This window comes from Dipodomys ordii, unplaced genomic scaffold (assembly GCF_000151885.1).
Source record: "Dipodomys ordii isolate 6190 unplaced genomic scaffold, Dord_2.0 Scaffold57, whole genome shotgun sequence".
NCBI lineage: Eukaryota > Metazoa > Chordata > Mammalia > Rodentia > Heteromyidae > Dipodomys > Dipodomys ordii.
The window spans coordinates 8,518,765-8,530,041 of record NW_012267273.1 but is presented as its reverse complement, the minus strand read 5'-3'; the positions used below and the strand labels follow the sequence as shown (position 1 = coordinate 8,530,041).

The 11,277-nt window shown below is 41.2% G+C and overlaps 1 protein-coding gene across 1 annotated transcript in view; it reads left to right on the top strand.

Moving 5' to 3' along the window:
- The window catches only part of LOC105989603 (chromosome unknown open reading frame, human C1orf21), a 119,226-nt gene that overhangs the window by 13,895 nt on the left and 94,054 nt on the right, over positions 1 to 11,277 (top strand). The window contains exon 2 of the mRNA XM_013021732.1: positions 1,775 to 1,994. Coding sequence (XP_012877186.1) covers positions 1,901 to 1,994 — 94 coding nt within the window. The 5' untranslated portion in view covers positions 1,775 to 1,900. The remainder of the gene's footprint in view (positions 1 to 1,774; positions 1,995 to 11,277) is intronic.

Here is an 11,277-nt window from a genome sequence, read left to right as displayed (position 1 = left end):
GAAGTGGCGCTGTAGCTCAAGTGGTAGAGCGCTCGCCTTGAGCTGAAGAGCTGAGGGACAGCGCCCAAGCCTAGAGTTCAAGCCCCACGACCAACAACAACAACAAAAAAAACCACCATCAATCTAGACTGTCTCTATGAAGATAGAAATGTGTTAACAAGGGATTTCCTAAGGTATTAAAAAGACATAAGTATTAAATATGTAGGAAAAGTTCTTCCTGTTTTATAAAGTTTATCCAGTCACTGCATTCTTCCTATTCATGATTTAATATAACCATTGATATATTCTGAGGAATTGTGTAGACATGACTAATATCATAGTCATCATTTATATTTATTTCAGTTTATGTTTTCCGGGTTTAATTTAAGATCATTGCCTTTTATCTAAACTTATTTATTAGATTAATTAGATTTATTGGGGAAAAATTCCCTTTGGTGGGGTTTTCCTGTTGAGATGATTATATTTCTATGCCTGTAGAAGTCCTGAGTGCTGTCAGGAGGGCTTAAGGTCAGAAGTCTTGTAGGAAGAGAAAAGTAGCAGCTACATTTGGTAGCACCATCTGTGAGATTTGAGAAACATCCATGTTCACAGCAGGGATTTATGTGGTGTGGGTTACAAGACGCTTCCTTGACTCTGAGGTTTTGTGGTAGTAAGCGGGGTTGGGGCAGGGTGTGGGGAGGAGGCTGTATTAGGATGACAGAGATGAAAGAGTGAGTGGAAAATACAGTCAAAGGGGCCACCCAGAAGACTGGAATTCACCATCTACAGAACTGCTATGGCTGGATAAGGTTAGTGACAATATGAAAGAAAAAAGAGCATGTTGGCCATAGCAAACCCTGAGAATTTGGGCAGCCACTTTCAGTGGGCCAAGGAAGGTAAATTCACTGTAGCCAACTTACTATGACCTCTTTATGGCTTATCCATATTCCTTCATGAAAGGCGTGGCTGAGGAACAAAGGCTAGACCAAAAATAATTTCATTTGCTTTTCTTCTTATTCCTGCTTTTTTTCTTTTCGGGGTACTGGAATTGAAACTTAGGGTATTATGCTCGCTAGGCAGATGTTCTACCACTTGATCATATCCTATCCATTTTTTACATCAAGTCTTAAGCTTTTTGCCCAAGTTGCCCTTGGACCATGATCTTCCTGCTTCTACCTCTGTGCACCTGGGATTATAGGCAGGAACCACTGTCTCTGGGCCATATTACTGAATTTTCTACTCAATCCTGAAAACATTCAACTAGCTACACAGAAAGTGAGCAAAAGTCAGTTTAAGACTTTGTTCAGTCTTCTTCCTTTGTCTTTCAAAACAATGTCACCTCAGGTAAATTGAAATAGGGAATTCTTTTCACCACCAAATGGCAATATAAAACCAGCTATGTTCTAGTCTGACAAAGAAGGTTACTGAGAAGAAAATTTGGAAGAAAATTGGAAGAAAATTTGAGGGACTTCAAGGAGCTAGCCTATAGGGTAGGATGGGAAGGAAGAAGTATAATAGTTATACAAGAAAGTAAATACATATTTCTCTGTAGCTCCTCAAAAGTCCCCTCTCAGTCCTGTGTTGGGGGTGAGGGGTATGCCTTCTGATCTTGTTTCTTGAGTAAGAAGGAAGAATGGGTAGTGTGGTACTTCCTTCTTTGTCCCTAAATCTCATATACAGTATCAGCACTGGTTATGTAGACATCCCAGTGTATGCTGGCCACCAGCACAGAGTGAGCAATGCAAGGCACTGGTGCTGCTGGGCCCTGTTCTGATCCAACTTTCTCTTCTTGCAGGTGCACACATCTTGACCGACACTACAGCAAGCTGGATTTTCTTTGCATTTAAAGAAAAAAAAAATGTGCCTGTGTCTGTAGAGATGATTTGCAGTTCAGCCCGGCTGAAGCTGACCGAATGAGACTATGGGCTGTGCCTCCGCTAAGCATGTTGCTACTGTTCAAAATGAAGAGGAAGCCCAGAAAGGGAAGAATTACCAGAACGGAGATGTGTTTGGAGGTGAGATCTGGCACTCTGTGCCCTGGACTAACAGGGCCAAGGCCTTTCACTTTTGTGGCAATGAATTGTAGTGATTGGTAGCATATCCTGATAGGGTGTATGGGTGATGAGACCTGATGGAAATCAGGCAGACCCTTTTATGTTGGATAGTCAACATCAAACTTTGTGCAGAGAGACTTGAGGGAAGCTCATGGAAATGTTCTACAGCAATCAGCCTGTTCATCAAGCTTTAAAAATCAATTTGTTTTTAAATAGGTACATAAGACAGTCGCTACAAGTGGCCTGGTTGGGAACACTAAGACTCTACCAAAGTAGAGTGAACAGGGCTTATTCATGACAGAGTGAGACCTGTTTAAGGATGGATAGAGTAAACTGTGTATTTTCACATTCAAAGACTCAAATCTAATGATGATTCTAAATGACTCTAAACTCTCTAGTATGAAGTTTACAAACTGTCAGTGTATCAGGTTCTGTCAATCTTTGCTTTCACACCATCACCAAAGAATTTTTAAATAAAAATCAAGGCCAGGCAAGTGTAGCTCATATTTGTAATCCTAGCTAATGAGTAGACTGAGCCCTGGGAGACTGGTTTGAAGCTAGACCAAGCAGAAAGTTCTGTGAGACTCCATCTCCAAAATAACCAGAGTCAAGACCTGGCTCAAGTGGTAGATAAGCAGACTTGAATGAAAAAACTGAGCATTAGTGTGAAGTCCTGAGTTTAAGCCCTAGAACAACACACACACACACACACACACACACACACACACACACACACACACACACATACAAATGAACAGACAGACAAAACACCAACAACTAAGGCAGCCTTTGAAAATACGAATGTCTCAACTTAAAAGTTGAGAAAAGAAGTTCTGGCTACCCTGGCTCTTCAGTCTTCAGGTAATAATAAGCCAATGGCTTCTAGGGAACTGTTGGCCTTACCCTGTAGATGCTACTAATCCCAGAGCCCTGTTTGGCACTGCCCACCTGACCACTTACCAGTTTTTGAGTTTGTCCCTTGGAAGATCAAGTCTGCTCTGATGAAGCAGGCATATGTGAACACAGTTCCAGTTAGTCTAAGCGGCGAAGGATTCCGATTTTGCTGAACAGTTTCAACCATTCTGACTCCTCCTTGACACTGGGTAGCCCTCTCATTTATGAGAACTGCCTCTTCAGCTTTTACTGACTAGGAAACACCATTGAGGTAATGTTTCCTTGAGTTGTACCATTCAGTCACTATAATGGTTGTTCTGGTCATTTGGGGCAGACTGGGAATGCTGAGTTAGAATCTGTGTTGTGTTAAAATGTGCTAGGGTGCAGGGAAAGGAAGATTTGGGTTTGTTTTAAAGAGATACAATTGTTTCTGAGAATAAATTGGCCTTTCACGGTGACTACCTATAGAATTTAGACCTGCGGAGAAAAATAATGGATAGATGAGCATCTCAATGAAACTTGATCTAGAACATTGAAATCATGGTGTCTGGGAAAAGGGCTAATTGAAACCAGAGTCATTACTGTCACCATTAAATACTTACCTCTTAAGACAAAATAACAGACTAGTTCTGTGTCATGTTCCATCATTATTATTTTTACAATAGAGCTGCCATGTATGAACTGCTGCCATAAGTTGGAGACCGTGAAGCATTTACATTCGTTTTCATGTTGAATACTCACAACAGTCCTGTTAAATATGTGCCATCCCAATTTTGCATCTCTAAGGGCTGCAGCACTGACAGACTATCTGGTACAGGGTTGCCTGGCTACCAGTTAACAGCATCAGCATCTCTCAGACTTGATTCTGCCTCTCTTTCTCCATGTCATTTCCTGGTGCCTGGCTGTCTCCTCTGGGTCACTCATCTTTTAATGTTATACTGTGTGTAAGGCCTTTTTCTAAATGCCATGGAGATTACAGAAGCAAATAATCCACAAATCTTGCTTTCTAGGACTCCAGGAGAGGATAAGGAAGTGATTCAACACAGAACAAGCCAAATACCAGAAAAGGAAAAGAAATCCATTGTGATAAAAATCAGAGGGATAACATGGGGAACTTAGCATGCAGAATCAGAGCTGATTTCTTACAGAGGTTGCATCTGAACCTGGCCTTCCAGGGCTGGAAGAATCTAAACCTGTTGGATGAAAAAGCTAAGTAAGGAAAGAGTAGGAGCAATGTGAAACTTACTCAAGAATTATGAGTAATTGAGTTTAAGCTAGAGAAAGCTAAGTGTTGAACTATAGAAAACTAAGTTACACTATTTAGAAAGATCATCTTAAGGACAAGATTGGGTGATACTTTAATAGAGTATACTATACTTACATTCTGCTTAGCAGTGAGGTCACCTAACCATTTTATGATTTAGTTATAATTTGGAGAGCCAGGATGAGTCTGTTGTTCTTTTTTTTAACCAATCATATTCTTTTTTTATTGTGAAAATACTGTACAGAGGGGTTACAATTACATGGGCAGGATAATGAGTACATTTCTTATCAAGCATTGTAGGCTCCTCCTTTGTTTCCCCTTCCCATCCCTTCCCATCCTCTGTTGTTCTAATGGACCAAACATACCTTACAAATGTTAACGTCTGAAGACTAGCCTTTTACTAGTGAACTGTGGCTCGTATTACACATCTCTCAATTTCAGCCATGTTCGAGAGTGAGCAGCATCTCTTTCTTGAGCCCAAGTTGGTGATCACATGGGGTGACATTGTTCCACTTAAGGCTCAGTTTCCTGGTTGTCAGAGTCATAAGCCAGTAGGGGCTACACTGCCCTTCCACAGAAGGTCAAGAGTGTGAGTCACACGCAGGATGCCTTTGAAGCATGGATTTTAAGCTGTCGCACTGTCACTTGCATCTTCATTTTACTAGCCAAAGCAGGTGGTGACATGAAGAAACCTGAAGTGAAGAAGCAGAAAGTTCACTCTGATAATGATGTACATCCAGAGTTGAGAATTGGAATTAATCAGCCTACTCCAAGACTGTCATGTCTCTTTTGTCTTGGTGGTCCCATGTATTCCATACCCATAAAGTGTAATTAAGGAAAGCCTCTACCAAATTGTTTTCATCCTTCCAACACTCACTGAAGTTGTATTTGCTCCAGCATTCATGATCTTGTTAGTTCATCTAACATAAACATTTGCAGGTTCATGGGATGATGTTAAGTAACATCATCAGAGTGAACAGAACTTTATCAAGTAGAAACATTTTCTAGCTCTGTCAGAGCTCTGGAAATAAGATGGACAAAATCTAAGATCAAGATAAGTGACAGCACTCCAGATATTTCTGGATGCTAGAGTTTAAATATGAAAAAGGAAAGTCCTATCTAGGATACTATACTTATATTAGTTTGCAAGAAGTTTACAGAATCCCAAGATGATCACAGATGGAGGCAGGTGACTAGTATCTCTGGCTCATTTTAACCATTTGATATTGTTGTCACCCATTGGTCCAGTGATCTGTTATTGAACAATAAATTACTTCGCACTCAGTAGCTTGTAACTGCACTAATTCGTTATTTCTCATGATTCCATGGGATGGCTGGAGTCCATTTGCTATTCTCCCCTGGACTCAGTCACAAAACGAATTTCAGCTGGACAACCTGCCTTTGATTTCCCAAGACCATTTTTCCGAGCCAGGTAGCCATCCTTTCACATGGTGTCTGCCATCCATGGGAGGAAGTAGAAATGTTACTTTTGTTTCATTGAGTTGATCAAAGCAAGTAACAAGACCAGTCAGGGAGTCAGAGACTCTCCATCTCTGAGTGTCTGTTTGGAGGGAAGAATTCATTGGCAGCTATCTTTGGAGATTGGTACCATACCCATTGGAGAGGCAATTTACAATTCCATGACTGCACATTCTTTTTCACTGAACAGAATGGCCTCATTCGCTTTTTAAAAGTTAAATGTTTTAAAAATATTTTGAAAATGTTATTTCAACATATTGGAGATTTGCAGAATCTGTGAAGGGCAGCATATTTGGGGATAGCTCTGAGTGTGAATACATGCTCATATTTGATTCTTTTCCCAAAGGTGTTAATTTCATAGTGTCTGAAGACATGCTGGGAAGCTATAATATTGATGTCTTTACACAAATGGTAATTTTTGCTTTTGTGATGCAACTTGGTCTCCATAATGTTGGGGTTATTTAGAAGACCTAGCACTACAAATGCACGTGATAGAATTTCTGTAGAACTCCACCATCCAGAATCAAATGTCAGATGGGCATCCAGACTCCTAGATTTCAAAGAAATCAGGAAATCATCAATGAGGAATTTTATCACTATTATTTACCTGCACATTTCCTTTTACTGAATGCTGAAGTGCCAGATCAAAATCCACTTTACCTGGTGTGGCCTTTTCAGAAGTCAAATTCTGCTAGAAAGGCACATTTCTGTATTGGAATTTCTTTCTCTCAGTGGTCAGGGGAGATGTAAATAATAGTGAGATAGTCATTCAGAGGACAGCTGGGCACATTGCCAAAACAAGTTTGCAAAAGATAACCAAACAATGCTTGATAGGAAATGTACTCATTACCTTGCTCATGTAACTGTAACCCCTTTGTACAGTATTCTTACAATAAAAATGTACAAAAATAAATAAATAAATAGATAGATAGATAACCAGCAAATTCAAATGATCATTAACTAATTAAGCAAGTTGTAAGGAAAGCCAAGTGCCTACTGGACTTCTTTCAACAGTCATTTGCTTAGAGTGTTAAGGTAGAACAGAGTCAGATCCTGAGACCATCATCAGATTTCTAGCCAAGCCCCAATGTGGGAAAAATAACAACTCCACATGGACTTTGCCCTTTTCTCTTTTGTTTCGGTTCTCCCACGATTGCAGGTTTTAGACTTGAGCTGCTTTGGGCTCTTGCAGTTCTCTGGTCTCCTGAGTCTTGCTCTTTTCTAGCATCATAGTCAAGGTTGTTATAACCTGTCACCTGGAGGATGGCAGGGTCCCTCTAAGCTGTCTCCAGTAGTCTTCCTTATGATCCAGTTGTTTCTTTGCTTGTGTTTGCTGTTCAAAATTTTTATTTGGTTTATTAACTGAATTTTTGCATCACTGGGTTGCTTTTTCTAAAGTTTTCCTCTGCTTGTGTTCATTCTTGTGCTCCAGAACTTTCCAGATGTTTCTAGTTCTGCAACAATGAAATTCCAAATCCTTTGTCAAGATGCAGGAAATCTGAACATGGCCCAAACCACTTTTTCATCCTGGTTTCATCCTCTGTCCCTTCTAGCCAGCCTGGACCACTCACCTTGCACATTCATCCTGTGTAGGATGTGACCTCACTCATAAGCCCGGTAGCCACCATCACATAACCACTGCTGGGTATGACCCTCTCTCCTGCTTGCATCTCTTTATATCCTGCTTGCTTTCTAAATGTAGACGGTGATGTGAGGCCTTTTCTAATACCTGTAGAATCTCTTTGCATGTACTCACATGTTTGATGTATTTGCTTAGCGTCTAGTCTCTTTCTTATGTGCTGGTCAGCTCTCATCATGAATGGAAGAACATACTGCTCCCCAGAAGGGATCTCTATCCTCTATCCCAGCCCCTTTAGCTGTCTCCCACTTCACTTTCACGGTCATCTCTTCCTCACACTCTTTCTGGATCATCTCCTGGGAATGAACACCTTGTACTTCCTCGGTACAATTCTATTCCTGGTCCATTTCTTATATACATTTTTGTAACCAGATTTTTATGGAATAACTGGGTAGAACTTGTAAGACTTGCAATCAATGTACAAATTCATTGAGGAGACTTGGCTTACTCTATTCATACATTACAATGCGTTTATTGAGATATTCTGCAGTGTAGTTGAATAAACTTGTGTACTTTTCACATGAATGCAATCATACAGGTGCACACGTGCACGCGCGTGCGCACACACACACACACACACACACACACACACACACTGCATTGCCCAGTGTCTGATACAGAAAGTACTTAAGTTATTTTCTTCTTTGAGTGGTTTCTGGGCTGTTTGGATGAGCGCTGACTTAACAGGAGAGGCAATGGAGGGTTGCGAGCTGTCTTAAGCAGCCAGAAGCAACTGGACAATGGAACCATTTTTCACTTTTATAGCCTAACTGCAAGAGAACAGAAAGTCAGTTCTCAGAGCCATCACAGGGACATGTGGGCAGGGCAGGGCCAGGGATCCATCCTGTTTCCTTCAGTTGCCCTCTTGTGTCTCTTTAGTCGCTTGGTGTCCTCAGGAGGAAAAGGAAAATGAACCCGGCCCTGGAAAGGCAGGGGAGAAGCTGTGGGATCCTCCCAGCCTTCTGGTGTCATTAGGTGACAGACAGAACTGGAGCCATAGACAAAGCCACTTGGTACAGAGAAATGCTTTACAAAAGTGGTAACCCAACAAGAGTGGAGGTGGCATGTTTCTTTGCCCATAACAAGTCTCTTCAGAGTAACATTCTCCTGCAGACATCACAGATATTCGGAATAATGGCTGCTTACTAGGATCCTGGCTGTTGTGACAGAACTTAGCATAAGTACCCACCCGGTAGTCTCCATCAGGCTGTGCCCACCTAGTGCGTCAGATCATTTAAGCTGCCTGGGAGAGACCATCCTGCCTTCAGCTTCTGTCTGTGGCTGTTTCTTTTGCCTCAGAATCCGTACAGAGTCAAAAAACAAAACTATTGGACTCACTATTGGACTTCAGAGTTTATAAGGTATGTTCATATATAGTTATTATCTTAACTACATAGGAGAGAAAATTGAAGGTAGAAAACTGGGTCTGTGGGTAGGTTTGACAGTGACCTTGAACTGAGAAAGTTCTTTTTCAGGAATAAGATATCTGTCCCTGACATTAAATCCAAACCAGACCTTGCTCTGGGCAGCAGTTGGTAACTGATTGCTTGAGCTTACCCTTGGCTTTGAAGGAAGATGCCTGAAGACCATTGTAGGAAATAGGGCTATTTTCAGTGGACTTGAATCATGGCAGCATGCTCACCCCCACAGAACTGTAATCTGGAGAATTTCTTTAACATCCTGGCTGAATATCTCCAGGCTTGGCAAGTTCCTGAGGTACTCTTTTGCCTCAGTTTCCTTTCCTGTTGTGGGAAATCTGAGGATGTACCCTGAAGCCTGCATAAGATTGTTGTATATGAAGCCTTGGTTCTACTTAGCAACTGAGTGGATATTTATTACTATCATCATCATCATCATCTTTATTTTATTACTGTCATCATCTTGCAGCCTGAAGAGACATGAGCCCATGATACATGTAGTTACTGTGATTCTTTGATTGCAGGGGGGAAAATGCATATTTATTTGAACTCAGAGCTCCAGGCTTGCTAGGCAGGTACTCCATACTTAAGCCATCCTCAAGTATCTACCCCCATCCCTTTTAGCTATAGTTCTTTTTTAGGCCAGGTCTGGCATATTTTTCCCAGGCTGGCCTTGGACCTTGAGCCTCCTATGTATACTTTGGGAGTTAAGATCACAGGTGTATACCACCACATTGGGCCTGACTTCACTCTTTTTAAAGAGTTTATTAAAAACTAGGTATTTGATTTAAAAAATTAATGTTGCTATTTTCTGAAGGGCTTTTGTTATGTTTCCAGGGCATTGTGAAATCTCTCCCAGAGGAGAAAGCTCTATCATTAGCAATAGCCTTTGGCACCAGAGATGTTTGCCCAGATAAACAGATGGGGGCCAATCACTGCTTTTGCTAGGATACATAGCACTTCATGCAGTCTATGAAACACTTGCAGAGTACCTTGTGTGCCTCAGTCACAGTGCTAGGCATCAGGCTATAAGATGCTGAATGTGGCCTCTGTCTTTAAGGAACTGATAAAAGTGCAACAGATCAACATCTCAGCATAGTGTCAGAAGTCCTACAGGGATAATGCAGAAGGGACTCTCATCCCAGCAGTTGAGGGGAAACCCAAAGAGACAATAATTAGGGTCTCTGCTGACTCTTAAAAGATGACTTATAGACAAAGGAACTAAACTGAGGCAGGAAATTGGGGCTGAAGGACAACAAGAATGAAAGGCCAGGAGGTACTTGTAATGTTGAGTGGGGACGAAAAAGATAACTAGATGTCACATTATAGAAGGAGTCTTAAATATTTAGCCTTTTCCAAAAGATCATAATAGACTTTACAGAAATCATTTTAGGAATCTGAAAGTTGGGTGAATATTTGGAAAACAGTAGACAGAGATATGATGCTAGGAGATTTATTCCCTAAGTATCAGCTTCACTTCAGGTTAGATAATTATGAACCCTGAAGTAGTAATTGCAGAATGCAGCCTTCTATGCATGCTGAGACTGTTATCATCTGAGCATAATAGAACCAGCTAAGACAGGGTGAGACAGCGAGGTATTTTCCCTTGTAGGACTAGATGACTCATATTTCTTACTGTACATGGGTGGTGGTATCCCCAGTGTCATGTGTGCTATGAATCATATGACACATGTACATATTCTTCACATGTGGTAACATCAAAAATACCAAAAGTCCATTCCCTGGGGAAAGCAGGAGAAGACTCTACCATGAACTCACCCACCCTTTCCAGGAACATCCTTCATCTGTGAACTATTTTCTGTTTAGTTTGTGATCATAAATTGGTGTCACAGTTTAATTGTGTTTCAGATAACTATGTTCCAAATATTGAGGGAAATGGCTTCATCCAATTAAGAGCTGCTTCTACAATAATTCTCAGCCAGGAGGGGTCAGTTGACCAATTCCAAGGCCAGGAAGTTTCCATCAAAATGATGTTTGAAAACAAGCTATGCCTCCTCATGAGTAGTGGATACAAAAGAAACAAAACAAGTAGTCTTGTCTTCAGACAGGACAACACTTATACACAAGAAATAATCATTCAGCAAAACATTGAGACTTGAAAGCATGGTTGCTGTTCCTTGGCACAAAGTGTCCACTGCTACTGTGGGGCTCTAGTCTGACTGTGGCCTCTCCCCTAAATTTTATATGATAAAATCCTAAATTCTAGTGGGATGATATTTAGGAGATTTCAGTGAGGTGAGTAGGTCCTCAGAGGACTCTCCTGAATAAGATTACTTCTGGTAATTGAGACCTCTAAGCCAGGCATGGTGGCACACACAGATAATTCTAGAATTTATTAAACTGAAGTAGAGAGATCCTGAGTTCCAAGATCACACAGTGAAACCTTGACTCAAAGCAAAATAGAAGCTGGGTGCCAGTAGCTCACGCCTATAATCCTAGCTTCTCAGGAGGCTGAGATCTGAGGATCACAGTTCAAAGCCAGCCCAGAAAACCGGAAGTGGGTGCCAGTAGCTCACGCCTATAATCCTA